At 46.3% G+C, this 14330-nt stretch overlaps 1 protein-coding gene across 4 annotated transcripts in view; it reads left to right on the top strand.

The window, feature by feature from the left end:
- Positions 1 to 14330, top strand: part of SLC4A11 (solute carrier family 4, sodium borate transporter, member 11) — a 101041-nt gene that overhangs the window by 23400 nt on the left and 63311 nt on the right. For all 4 annotated transcript variants that reach the window (XM_014936020.1, XM_014936019.1, XM_014936018.1 and 1 more), the window contains exon 3: positions 5922 to 6074. In XM_014936020.1, coding sequence (XP_014791506.1) covers positions 5922 to 6074 — 153 coding nt within the window. The remainder of the gene's footprint in view (positions 1 to 5921; positions 6075 to 14330) is intronic.

Raw genomic sequence — 14330 nt, 5'->3', positions numbered from 1 at the left:
TGTACAAAGTTCTTCCTAGTCTCTCCTGGATCCTTCGATTGTTTTATCCTTGCCAATATTAACTAACTGTAAGGTTGTCTAACCTTTGGAGGCAATGTGAGTCTGTTTTTGTGCAGAGTGTAAAGGTCAAAACGGAGGTGGAGACTCAATTAATAATGGAGTTTCCTTTTGCACCCGATGTTGGGGATTTGGGTATTTTCGAAGTGACGCAGTGAATCTGCAAACCTGCAGTACTCGGGGAACAAAGAAAACCCTCTTATAGCTTACAGCTCAGGCTGATCACTGTAGCTCAGGTTAATTAAAACTTCATGCCTTTCTTGAAAATTAGTGTCTGTTGTTGGTCAGAGCAAGTTGAAAGTCTGAGTGGAAAAATCAGAGGAAGCTGAATTTTTAACTTAATGCCAGTATTGTGACTGGTTTTAAGGTAGATACAAGGATTAATTCTCTCTTTTGAGTTCATTAATGCTATGTTAGAGCTGAGCGTTGGGATGCTCAAAGAACCGGACCTGATTTTAGGATAATGCCCGTGTCCCAGTTGATGCCCCTTTATTTTTAAAAGCTATTGAATGTATATTATTATTATGATTGCTTCTTTTGTCCTTCTGTACTTGACCTATTATTTTCCTGAGGAAGTAGATGCAAATAGCTTCTTGGGTTCTTCCAAGAAGCAGAACTTGCCAACTCCTGCACTCGAGTGTCTGACTGCAGCAGAGCTGGGAAGTTCACGGCTGGAAACACTAAGAGTGGGGCCAACCACTGGATTTCGGCTCTGAGCAGATCAGGATCAGTGACAAAAATATCTAAAGCAGTGATGCTAGAAGGAAAGCCTTTGCTTTTTCCAGGGTGAAATGTCTGAGGCTGCTGAATCTGGCAGGAGCACATTGCATACTGTTGCTCCTATGTTCTGGTGAGATGACCACAAGTGGTATTCTGCAACACCAGTAAAAAGGACTGTCTTGCAATTTGCTGCTTTCTGTGCCTAAAAACTCATTTGAGAAATCTGAGATGACTTTTAGCACAGCTCGCTGATAGTGTTAGATTGCCAATCATATGAGCTCAAAAGAACTTTTTTAATCTAACTTTAGCTTTCTGGCTTTTTGAAGAGATACCGTGTGAGGGGGCAGCTACCACTTCTGAAAAAGAGCAGATGCACCCCATGATTTGAGAAGCTGGGGCTTGGATTTGGCTGAGGGGAATAGGCATTGCTGTGCAAACAGGTGCTATCAAGGAGAACACTTTTCCAGACTTGTAGTGTAGACTGCTGTGGAAGTTGAGGGTAAAATCAGTGTTTTCCAGAAAACTGCTTTGAGTGTTAACATAGCATATGTGGTCCTTCAGAATAAAGCCGTCAATTTTTGCAGAGAGTTGGCAAAGGTCAGTAACTTTTGACAAGCTTTGATCTTAGCTTTCCTGAACTTGCCCTTCTAATCTTGCTATATGGATATGTAGCTTATCTCATCCATGTAAGTCACTAAAATATGTATCTGCCTAAACAAAAAAAAAAAGCGTAGCATGCATATGCCCAGAACTATGCAACATCTGGGTAATGCCAAAAGGAAAAATGCTCAATCTTCCCCAAAAACCTTCTCCTTAGATGTCTTGTCTTGCTGTGCTAAACTGAGTCTGCAGCAAAGTGTGGTTATAGATGCATTTGTACTCCTAACCTCCTGGTTAGTGTGCATGCTTACAGATGCAGATGTTGATTAAAATAACGTGGTTGGCTTTGTCGCCTCTGAGACACACTGAGAGGTTATGCTGGGGCTGCGTCTGGCAGAAGTCTCATAACCTGGGATGTGAGATGATGTTCTTAGTAACATAGCTGCTTTTCTCCCAGGAAATTGAGTTTAATGATTAAGAGTTTGGCTTTCTTGGAGAAGTCTATAGCCCCTGGGCTGTGAGTGCTGCTCCCATGGAGCAATTAAGCTTTTCTAGGGAACATACATGGTGTGGCTGAAGTTGTGCTTCCTGCTAAGTACTACTCTGCTGATTTTATTACCCCTGCAGCTGCCAGGTGCCACTAAGGCAGCAGAGGGAGAGGTAATGCCACCTCTGGTTGCTGCAGCTCAGCTCAATTCACTGCTCTTCTTGACAGAGCCCTGGGCTCTTAAAACTCAGCTCAAAAGCAAAATAGCTGCAGGGTAAGCACCTTGTCAGGGTTGTGAGAGGGTTGATAGCAGCAGGACTGGGGAGATGAAGTGGATCTGAGAAGGTGATGAGAGTTACAGAGAGAAGGATGGAGATCAATATTGAGATATTAGAGCAAGGCAGGCCTGGGCCAGGCATTAATTACACAGGAAAGGGTGATGATTTAGGGGGGAGTGGATAGAGAAATTGAGTATTTTTTTTTTTTTGGTCTTACCATAACCTGCATAAAATGGGGGGGATGGCTTATTTTCATGTTGCATAGGATGGGCTGAGGTACAAGATGACTTAAGGTCAAGGCATCTGCTACGTATGGTTCCGCAAGGTGAGGAGTTGATTTTTGTTCCTGTAGCACTGAAGGATGGTGCCTGCTGTCCTTGGCCACATGCACTTTTCATGCTTTTCCACTTTTTTTGCTATGAGATTGAGCCCTACAGGGTGGACTCATCCTGACCACAAGCTTCAAGGTGCAGGGGGACTGCTCTGATTTTTCTCAGCCAACCTTAACTCAGTTCCTCACTCTGGCCGCCTACTCAGCAAAATCTTTCTTTTGTGCTTTTAGACCATATTTCAGGCTGAAGTGGTACTTCCTGTGCTCAGAGGTCTGACTCACCCTGTCATGTAGCTCATGGCACTTAAGCAAACGCTGCCTTCATATCAAGTGATAGAGATGGGGGAGGCACCATTTTGGAGATCTTATGCTCTTCCCCAGCCAATTTGAGGCAGTATGCAAAGGTGTCTAACCTCCTCCCACCCCACACACTTCCCTGAAGCAACTGCTTGTAGCACAGGCTGTAAAGCGTTACTGAGACTCTGCTTCCATACGGAAACCTGTTTGATATTTACACAAGTTGTGCAATGGCCACATCACATCCTACTCTGAACTTCTGCAGAACACCAATCAAACTTTCAGAGGAGCTGAACAGCTTCTGCTGTTGCTTCTGGCATCTGCTGCCCTTCAAGCAGCAGGGGTGGCACTCGGTGATCATCAGGCGATGGGGTGGAAAACAGCTGCCAGGGCTGGAGGCAGCTACTGAGCCGTGCTCAGAGGGATGGGAAGGTGCATCTGCCACGCACACAGCTCATCTTCTTACCTCGAGGTGACCCTGTATTTGACAGGCAGAAGTTGCTTGCCTGGCAGACTAATAGGCTGAAGGATTCAAAACAGGAGTGGTTTGAAGCCTTGGGGTGGTTTAGTGACAAAGCAGACACCTGCCCGGGAGTGCAGTTCCTGTTATAGCCCAGGTTTGGGATTATTTGCAAGCTGAGTGTTTTGTCCGTCCCTTGCCCAAGGGACACAAGGCTCGGCTGCCTTTTGTTCTGCTCTTTCCTCCCCTAAAGAGGGAGGAACAGAGGATGCTTCCCTTGCCAGAGTCCTCGCTGACCTCTGCCCAACCCTCTGATCTTACTCCACCCTTGCCCTTCTTCCAGCTCCTGTGCTGCTCCTGTCCCGTCTCCAGCCCTCTCTCTTTAAATGGCTCACCACTACTGTGCTCATATCAAGCCAGTTTGAGTAGGGTTGGGAAGTGAACAAGTAAAACTACTTTTACTACAAGTAAAACTACCCTGCTTGGCTTTTATCCATCTGCATCTTAATTGCATTAGGACAGTGGGGAGAACCTCAACTATGTTCTCTGAGCTGTGTGCTCAAACCATTTGTCCCCATGCGCCTCCCATCTGACCCACCAGGTGGGAAGGATCTGGGCATGTGGTGAGAGTAAGGAGAGGATGATGGGGATGGATATTGAGATATTAAACCAAGAAAGACCTGTTGTGACAACTTCCCTGGGGCTGCAATCCTGGATATGGCTGAGATGAAAAAGCCATGATCATGGATTTTAGCCAATCTCAGGCTGATACTGCTTTGCAGGGTGGCCCAAGGTGGCATCAGGGGGGCTGTCAGCACTGGTGAGTGCTCTGCTTTGAGGAGAGGTTATGGTGTCCATCATGCATTTCAGAGGAACCAAACCCCAGGTTTTATACTTTGCTTGTGATTGAGATGCTTATATGAGGGAGGCTTTGTAGAACTAGCTAACACTAGATTTGTAGTGTACTTCTGAAGCCAGCAGGCACCCTGTCTGGTTCTCGTCCATCCCTCCAGGGCACAGGCTGCCCCTCAGTCTCATCACATCTGCCAGCCCTTGTGCAGATGTTTCATGCCTGGTGGTGCCCATAGTGCTGTGATAGTCTGGGTATTGTGTTTTTGTGTTCTCTTTACCTCATTTTCTGCCCATTTTGGACGAACTTCCATCATGCAAGATGGAGACAGCTGCCCAAAGCTCCACCAGCAGCAGATGACAGTATCCTTGATGCATTTTGATGGCTGTCTGGCAGGCTGGTTGGGGACAGCAGCAACTTGAATGATTTTTGAAGCCTTCAGAACAGTTCTGATAGGACCGATTCATGTTTATTCCTGTCAAGCAGGTAGATGGAGGCAGCAGAGATCACGAGAGGGGGATTAATCTGTTTTGTTTTGGTTTTTTTTGTTGGGTTTCCCATGTCTCAGACAAGCAATTTGGAAGTTACCTGAAGGGTTGAACCCCTGGCACCCTCTGAGCACTCCTGGGGAGATGCCGAGCGCTTGTCGGCATGTTGCCCGCAGCAGGAAGCACTGCAGCCCCTGTCCTGTGTCGTCGAGTTCCTGTTTGTGGCCTCCCTGCTTGTGGCTTGTTTTCTGCAGTGGCAAGCTGTTGGCTCAAGATGCCTCTGAGACTGCTTGTGCTGCTTTCAGCTCCTGCTTCCTCTACGTTTGCTTATACGAGGGTGTAAAAAAAGCCCATCAATATTTTAGTTTCCATTCAAACCTCCGCCTTGAAGCTCACCCTTTTCATTTTGCTGTAGTGCCTAAAGCAAGCTAATGAAATATATCCCTCCTGCTTCAAATTAAGGCGTAAAAGACTTGTCAGAAGATGGGTAGAAGCTGCTGAATAATCCTGGTAATGTAAAAATTGACATTCTATAATGTCCCTAATTCTCCTAATTAAACATGATACACGAGCATGCCATAAGAGTCCTCCAGCTGCTTCATAATAAAATGTTGCAGTGAACCAGCTTGCTGTAGAATGAGGCTAGGTTAAACTCTAATTAGAAGCGTTGTGAAAGGCTAAGGAGTTGTCTGCTGTAATTAAGAAACTTGTCTCGCTTTCTCAGTGCTGCTGCCTCCTGTGACCTGCTCCTCTGCCCCTTGGGAAGCTGTGGGTCTGTCCGTCCGTATCAGGTGTCTCCTTGGAAACATCTTTTTTTTTTTTCCTATTCCCCCCTTAAGTTTCAAATTGCTGAACCACAAGTGAAATAGCTGAGCCGCTGCATTGAGCTGATGAACACACGTTGTGTTTGGGGTGGGCTTGGGCTGTGGTGTGGCTCTCACTTCTGGGTTGCTGCTTGGTGTTTTTATGGTTTCCAGTCTGAGTTTTCATCCTGGCTTGCTTTTTTTTTTTTTTCTGATCTGAGAGAAGTGAGGTGTTGCCTCCCTTGGATTTACCTCTTGTGCCATTGACTTGGTGAGCAGGCTGGTGGGCGAAGCCTGTGCTGTTGCCTGGCCAGGCTGTGGAGCGGCCCATCGAGGACACGCCTGAGGCCAGCCCAAAACGTGCCAGAGCCCTTTGCTTTATAACTTTCAGCCCTACCACCAGGCGAGGGGATAAGAGAAGCCCCTTACAAAGGCCCCTGGTGCTGCCGAGGCCTTGCTGCAGCCATGAAGGGTGGGTATGCCCGCAGCCCGGTGGCTCCGGGCCCAGGCCCCGCGGCCCTGCTAACCGCCCTCCGCATGTCGTTGGCAGGGTACCTCAAGTGCGACACGGATGATGGCTGCGAGGCCAAGGAGGAGACGGGGGGTGAGGAGCTCTTCGATGCGGTGAACTCCTCCATCGTCTCGGGGGACAGCATCCGCTTCTTCGTCAACGTCAACCTGGAGGTGCCGCCAAATGCCACCGGTGAGTGCTGCCCCCCAAAACGGGGCTGCAAGATGCAGTTGTTTCTTGCTGCAAAATTTCAGAGCTATTTCTTTCTTTCAGCAAAACCTAAAACAGTCTGGCTGCTGAGTGGTTCCTCAGCCATCCGTATGAAGCATTCTGACTCCTTTTTCCTTCTACTTTTTAAAGTGAGGTCTGGAGTTTGGGGCATGGGACCTTGCTGTCCCTCTCACTGCTGTGGCCCCGTCACTGGATAAGGGCAGTTTCTAGGGAGAAATTGGGATTCTTGGTGCATGTTAGTCCCTGTAGATAACTGGAACGTGGCTCTGGGGCTTACCAAGGTTTTTGGAATATTTTTTTGATCACTGTTTAATTGAAATGCTGGAAGTGAATCAGAGCTGTGGATTGCCCTGGTCAGTTACTGCTCTCCACAGCAGCTGGCAAGCAAAGAGTGTAGAGGTATTTTGGGGGTTGGAAATGTTGCCTTTTGGGTTTAATCATCCTGCTAGAAGCAAGGAATCCCTACACCAGCTGTGTTGAAGTGGATAGCTAAAACGAGGAGAAAAACAGCCTATTAAACACAGAGGTAAGGCCCCTCTATAGATGCAGCTATGTCTATAGTACAGGAAGTGCTGTTGTGTGTCATGCTCTGCTTATGAATACAAACTACCTCCTGCAGGTGAGGGCCCAAGTGCCAAGCTCCCCCAAATATGCTTTAGTGGGATCTGTGCTTGCTACAAGGCAGCTTCCTGCAGGGGAGGAAGATAGGGTTTGCTGGTGGTGGTGCCTCCGGTGCTGTGTGGCACTGGGGATGAGCACACCAGTGAAATGCATCCCTGCGGCTCCCACCCTGGGGAAGTTGTCAGTTTTGAGTGGTGGCTTGGCTCATAGAGGCCAAATAGTCACAAAGGAGGTGGTTGTGCAGTCATGTTGCAAATAGATATGTCTGCCCAAAACTGTGCTCTCTGTGTACTCCTTGCCAAGCCAGCATCCTTTAGAAACTTTGCCCAACACGGAGAGTGAGATGGAGGGAACTTCTGAACAGCCTAATTAACACAAATTGTGAAGATATACGTCTAAAATAGTTGCTATTGAGGAATAAAATCCCTAGATTGCTCTAAAAGTTGCTTTTGCCTCTAGCACATCATTTTAACATCCTCTGTAAGGCATGTGTTAAATGGTGAATGAAGAGGACTAGCAAAACCTGGCTTTACTGGTATGTGCCTAGGAAATGCAGCCTCTGGGACGCAGCAGCAGCCTGGGTTTCATCTTGGCAGCTGGAGGCAAACTGGAGCCTGCCTGTGTGGGCACTGAATATTTTGGAGATTAAATGCAAGAGCTCTGGATTATATTTGGTGTCACAGTATCAGAGAGTCCTTTAAATTTGTTCAAAGTTATTTTTAGATTACAAGCAAATCCCAATTGATCTATTGCGAGCAATTATTTGAAACAGCAATGCAGAATAGGCATGACACATACCTCTGCTTGACTACCTTGAAGGCTACTTTGAGTGGTGACTTCAACTTAAGAAAAATATCTAGCAATTTTCAAGCCTGCATTTTTACAAATGCCATCTTAATTGAAAGATTTAAGGGGAACTGTACTCTGCTATGACAAGTCTGGGTTTAATGCCGTGGGGTGCATTGTTTGGGGATGAGGAATGCAAGTGCTGTGGATTCTTCTGTGTCTAAAGAAGCTAACTTCCCTTGTGCGTCCTCCTGGGCTTTTTATATAAGTGTTTTCCCTTCCACTCAAAACAGGACAAAAAAGGCTTTCTTGTTTCCCTCAAGCACTGATGTTTGGTGGTGGTATTAGTTGTATCCTTTTTCTTCAGCTGAGATACCTAGGATTTTTAAGGTAAAATGAGCTTCTGATGTACCAGAGTCCTCTTTTAAATGTAAGGATAGAGGTTTTAAAAATGGTCTTCAGGCAGAACTAAAGTCTGGACTTTCAATAAGGGCAGGTGTGAAGTCAGATTTATTTTTTTTTTTCCCATGACAGCATTAAAGCTGTCCAGGTAGCCAAAATCCAGGTGGTTGTCTGTGAGTATCAAGTATAGGATTCTTCAGAGTCCAGGTTTGTGTCACCTGGGCTGTTTGCTGTCTCAGAGGTGGTGTTGTTGAAGCATCTTCCAGAGCTGATTTTTTACATACTGAATCAGTCTCTGGCTACAGTAGGCATAGCTGATCCTCCCAGACAGCTGACTTCTCAGGTGGTTGAAAGTGGTTGAGATGAGCCCCTTAAGCTCTTCTAACAAAAGTAGCCTGAACCTCTGAAAAAAAATAATGTGAAAATATCCTCTTTACAAGTTTTCTAAGCTCTTTCTAGAAATGAGGTTTAACTATGCTATGTCAGAGGTATGTCTGGGAATACACTGTTTCTTGTTCGACTCTGCAAGGGGACACTTTTCAGAAATGCCATTGCTGCTGCTTTCTGGATGCTTTAGTTTATATTCAGGCTTTGCATTCCTGGAGCAGAACTGCAGAACTGAGCACTTGCAGTGCTTGTCTCCAGCAAGACAAGCTGAAAAGAAAGCAGAGGTGGGGGAAGCAGGTATTCTCCAGGCAATGCAAGACATTCCCCCAAACACCTCATCTCCAACCCCCAAAGGAGCTAGTGCTCCAGGATCCTATAAGATCCTTTGCTGCTTTAACCACAGTGGAAAAGCAAGTGTGGGAATGTCATCTTTCTGTCCCCATCCTTTTCTCTTGCCTTCTCCAGTCTGGGTGAAACCTAAGAGCTGAAAGGCCATCTTGTGCCAGAGGGCTCGATATTGCCCTCTTGTGTCATGGAACCCATTGTAATACTTGCAGGGGCTTGGACAGTTGCTGCCTGGCCAGAGAACCACTGACCATGGGCCATCTTCTGCAAAGAGGGCTCTCCAGTGGTGCCTGTTTTGATTTGTTCCTTAGTGTCAGATGCACTCACTGCATAAAATGTATTTGCACAATCTCCAGCAGGAAAATCCTCTAAGGTGACTTGAAACAAGATAAATAGCTGCTCTGTGATATTTGTGAGCCTCTGCATGCCTGTTCTGGTTGTCATAGTTTGGTCTCCTGGCTGAACGTGGTATCCAAATTCTCTCCTGCTGGAGACCTTTTCTGGCAAGCTGCTGGGAAGTTGCTGGTCACCTAAAAGATCCAAAATTCCCATCTGGGAAGGGGATGACCTGGTACCCCAGGGTCTGGGTGCTGGCAGGCAATGTAAGTGGAATTGCAGACGCAGTGACAGCTCTGCCATCATCCTGTCAAGCTGTTAATCTCCATATGATGGATGTACAACTCACTATGAACATAATTGGATGCGCTTTACTGTAATTCTGTTTTAAAAAGATCGCTGTGTGGGATTAAACGTTGAGCCAACAAAACATAGCACAGCCCATAAAACTCCAACAATTAACCATTGTCATAAAATGCTGGGCTGTGTATGCACAGATGTGTATAAAACATGATAGCTTGAAGAAATCTAGGGTTTAAGGTATGGCCTGTCTCAATTTTAATACTGGCTGCTGTTGCGTGGAATATTGAGTAAAAATCAGTGCAGATGCCCAGACACTAAAGTACTTCTCAGTCTTGACACTTGGGTCCTTTCTGCTGGGTGTTTGATTGCTTCTTTGTGCTAGCTGATGAAAAGCTTTTTTTTCTTCTTCTTCTATTCTCTTCTGCTTCTCATCCTTCCAGCTTAGGTTTTGGTCGCAAGACTTCTGTTTGCAGCAAATGTTTGTAGCTCCAACATGATGGTGGGTCTTTATCTGAAGCTGCATGCTTTTGGACCTGGGATATGCCTTTTGGGGGGAAAATCAGGATGTTTTTCAGAGAGGCTGAGACTTGTACTTATATATACATTTATTGTGATTTAAGTAAAATGTTAGGTCTGTGCCCTGCTGCATGTATTTTTGCAGGAGTCAGTACTGCATTCCTGCCCCAAATGAGATCCCTTTTCCCTGACACCCTTGCCTCCATCACAGAAGCAGGAATGTTACCTTTCCTGTGCTGCAGGTAGAAAATCTGGCTTGATGCTCTGGTCCCTGGGAATTTATACCAGAGAGGATAAGAAGCATCAGTGGGTTTGGTGTGCAGTATGAGGGCAGTCTCTTTCCTCTCCGGGCTAGTGTGCTACAAGCCCTGCTTGCTTCATAGCTGCCAGGTTAGCTACATAGCAGCTTGCAGTCTCATACATGGTTTCACAACTGCTTTCCTGTTCTCTCACCTGGCTACAAGTGTATTAATCCTTCTGTCTTGGCTTAAACCTTCTATCTGGCTGTGAAATTGACTGTCTCTTCGTATTTAATATATGGGCTTTTACCATAAATCCATCTGGAGCCTGGGCTGCAGGTGTACATACCTGCATCCCTTCAGCCTGTCACAGAACTGCAGGGGCCACAGCCTTGCCATCAGTCACAGTGCTCTTATCTTCTTGGCAGCTCCCTTAAGTCAGCCAGGCAAATATTTTCATTGTTTGGACCTTATTCTTGCAGCTTGGGGTTTTAAAACAAATCACCTTCTCCTTTCCCCAGATTGCAGTAGAGGGGTTTACACAGGATTTTTTCCTAAACTTGGGCACAATTTATCAGGAGCTTGGGGAGCCATAGCAGCTCAACTTTTGCAGTATGCTTTGCCACTTAGAGCTGATGCTCATACTGGTGGTTTTAGCTGCAGAGAGGTGCCCGATCCAGCTTTTGGGGATAAGAAGGCAAAATCCTGATGGCAGCAAAAAGCCAATCGGAAAGCAGGATGTGGCTTTGTCGGGGTGTGGGGGGGAAATAACAGAACACGATTTACGCTTCATGAGAAATTAAAGGCTGTTCCACCCTCTGGACAACTGATCATTCTTAGATACGGAGAATCAACAGTTTCCTGTAATCCGCTCCAGAGGCACACACGTGCACGCCCGCCACCGCTGCTCCCAGCAAAACACCGTGCTCTAACTCATGGCCCAGCCCCTGCCGAGATGACTTTTTTTCTTTAAGGGGACGAGGAGAAATGCTAGATGCTGGCGCCAAGGATATTCCAGAGAGAGTAGCGTCCAGAGACAAGTGGTCTGGGCCTGAATGGGTATCATTCTGCACACAATAGTCACATTTCCTCACATTAATACCAAGGTCCTTTTTATGTCTCGAGGCACAATGCTGACCCACGCGTTCCATCTGATAACTCCTGTTTTAGCAGTTTGATGTCAGCGTGGGATGTTGGGCTCCCGAAGCTTCCTATACTCTAATGGAAAGTGGATACACTAATTGTGTGCTGGGGGGGAGACGGCCTCCCTCTGAATTTCCTGGCGAGGGTGTTTTCAAAGCAGCTCTTATGAAGCCAAGGGAGGTGCAGGGAGGGGGGGGGATGTTTGAGTAGTGTGGGTGGTTCTGCACGAAGGCAGCGTTCTCCCTTTTAAATGCTTCACCTTGGCTTTGCTTTGGGGTAGCTTCTCCTGGGATCTTGAGCGCCCTGTCCCTCCTGTTGGCATGGAAAAATGCACCTTCTTCCCCTGCCCCAAACTTAATGGCAAAACCTACTGCAGTGTGGTTTTTTTGGAGGAAAAAAAAAAATACTTTGCTCTTTCAATGCGTGCATGTCTGAGGAGCTGGGGGGTGTGACAAATGACACAGTGCTCGGCACTCTTATCTTGTCCTTGCTTCTGTGCAAGAGCTCTGATCAGTCTCTGTTGTCTTGCCTCTCTCACCAATTCCTCCGCAATGGCCAGGGAGGAGTGCGAGGCGGTAATCCTTCACCTGCCCAGCCATTGTGATGTCTGTGCTGAGCGTTACTCAGGTGAGGATTTCCTCCCCACCCTGCCTGCTCCTTTCCAGCCTGCTCCAGAAACATGCAGCTTGTTGCTTATTCCCACCTGCCTTTAACCTGGATGTTGGTTTAAGAGGGATGAACCCAGCTGATTCTAGGCTTTTTGCTGCAGGTCAGCCCACCACCCTGTCATGGGAATGTGGGATAGTTGGGGCATGTTTATTTAATAATATTTAACCAAAATTATTCAGATCTGATGGGGATTTGAATCCCTACACAACCACGGCAGGACAGCAAAGCAAAGGATCCTCTTGAGATCCTGCTTGTGCAATCCCTCACTGCCAATGATGAGTTAGAGGTGTCTCCACTGCTCCTAACAAGCTACTTTTGTGCCATGTGCTGATGTGTTTTTATTTGGTTTTTATGGCAACAGATTCTAAAAGCAGAACAGTTTTTGATGCTTGCAATGGGGTTCAGCACAAGTGGTTGAGGCTCAGATTTGCTCAGACCCCTAAAGAAATCGCCAATGCCCAGATAAAATCGCTTTTTTAATAATAAAACCCTATAGAGTCAAACCTCAAACCTCCTGCCAGATCCTTGATATTTTTCTGAGAAAATAATGGAAGCGCTAATGTAATATTCTGCTCTGATTTATTAGTCTATTTACCATGCAGATGCACTGGGGGGTGCATATAGATCTAAAGTCATGTGCACTGACACCTGCACAGCCAAAAACCTCCCGCTATCCAATTTCTACGCTATCTCAAAGAGAAATGGTCTTAAGATGCTGCAGGTATCCAAGGCTTTGCTCCGAAGACTTCTGAGTCTTCTCAGGTGTTAAGAGCAGCATTGGGGAACTGTAGAAGGGAAGGGATGGAAAGGGGATCTTAAGTGAAAGGAGATCTCTTGAGGTAAAAGGTGAAAAGCCTTAAACTTTGGCATATGACATCCATGGGTTTGTTTTCAGGGTTGTCTTTGCATAGAAGATGTCATTATGTAAACAGGGCATGGAGGGGGAAGCAGGTAGGAGATTTCATTTCTCAATTGCTATCAGGGATGTTACATAAAGGGCAGCTGGGATGAAATCCCTTTGGAGTATACTAAATAAATTTCTTGCTGTGTTTCTCGTGTATTAAATCGCCTTGTTCAGGTCAAAGCTGGATGGGTCCTGTTCTTCTGCAAATGGTGGGATATAAAAAATGAAGGCATGCCACAGTGCCCTGGCAGGGCTCTGAATGTGTTGACAGGAGGCCACAAGCGTTAAGTCTCATGTTTGCAATTCATCAGTGTTGCTAAAACTGAAATGAACTTGCAGCAAGTAGCTTGTAGCGTATTCAGTAATGCTGCGTGCTTGTGTGCATGCATCCTAGAAATTCGGGATATGCGTGTCGCCTTGATGTGGCTGCCAGGGGATGTCGGAGATGCGTTGCTGACTTTTTGGTTTTCCCCTGGGCAGAACTTGGAGCACAGCCTATCAGATAAGGTCGGCCACCCCTGGCAGCTCTCCTTTAACTATGTATGAGGACAGAGACAGTAATGCCCTTAGCTGGCTAGCTTGCCTAAAATAGACTTTTGCAGCCTGCTTTGTCCAGCAAGGAGGACCACAAAAATAGAAATGGAAATTTTACATGACCCTGACCTCTTCTTGCTGTTTAAGTATGCTTAATCCTGACATTCAGGTGTGAAATCTAGTTATTACTCCTGGTAGTGAGTTATAACTCATGATTGATGGATAGTCTCTTCCTTGTCAGTAGAGGGTGAATCCATGGTTTTCTGTATCCATTTTTTTCTCCATTAAGGGCTCCTCCATGGAGGTGCAAGGGTCAAGGGTGTTGCATCTTTTCAGGTCCTCAATAATCAGAGGGAAGCAGTGGTAGTACCATGAAAGGGAAGAAAAATGGGTGGCAGGCTGGTGGTGGTTTGTCTTAGGCTTTAGCAAGGTTGTTTCCCAATGGACGTGTCATGGGCAACTCTGTGCAGGTTTTTATCTTACATTGGCATAGTGGGTTCCCCCCACAGTAAGTAAATGGGTGGTTCATAAGCCAGGCAGAAGAGCACTTGGGAAGTCTGTGTGTTGTTTTTTTCCCCCTCATTCTTTGTGTGCCAGTGTATGTGATACTATTCTTGAGTAGTGTTACAGCACTCCAGTGGGCCTTTAGGTAACAGTCCAGAACTGGGTTGGCCATATCCAGATGTCTTCTTTCTCTGGATCAAGTCTGTGTGGTGTGTTGCCCAGATGAAATGATGAATGAGGCTTTGGGCCTTCCAAAGCATCACTTCTCTACCCAGAATAGCTTTTTTGGAGAAGTTTGAAAGATCCTTGTCCAACGGATGTAATTAAATGTTTGTGCTTCTGTTGACAAAGCAGCACTCGGTGCTCATCCGAGATGAGTACCTGAGAGAGCTGTCAAGGGAGAAGATTGATACATGCTTGAAACTGATAAGAGGAACCAAGAGTTGCTGCATGATAAAAAGACAATGTGAATTTCTGTTGCGTTTGCATGTATCCATAAGGACAGACTGCAGATATGCAGATATCTCT

The sequence above is a fragment of the Calidris pugnax genome, unplaced genomic scaffold, assembly GCF_001431845.1.
Source record: "Calidris pugnax isolate Ruff unplaced genomic scaffold, ASM143184v1 scaffold14, whole genome shotgun sequence".
Classification (NCBI taxonomy): domain Eukaryota; kingdom Metazoa; phylum Chordata; class Aves; order Charadriiformes; family Scolopacidae; genus Calidris; species Calidris pugnax.
Note: the sequence above shows the minus strand (reverse complement) of the source record. Positions and strands in the feature narration are given on the sequence as shown.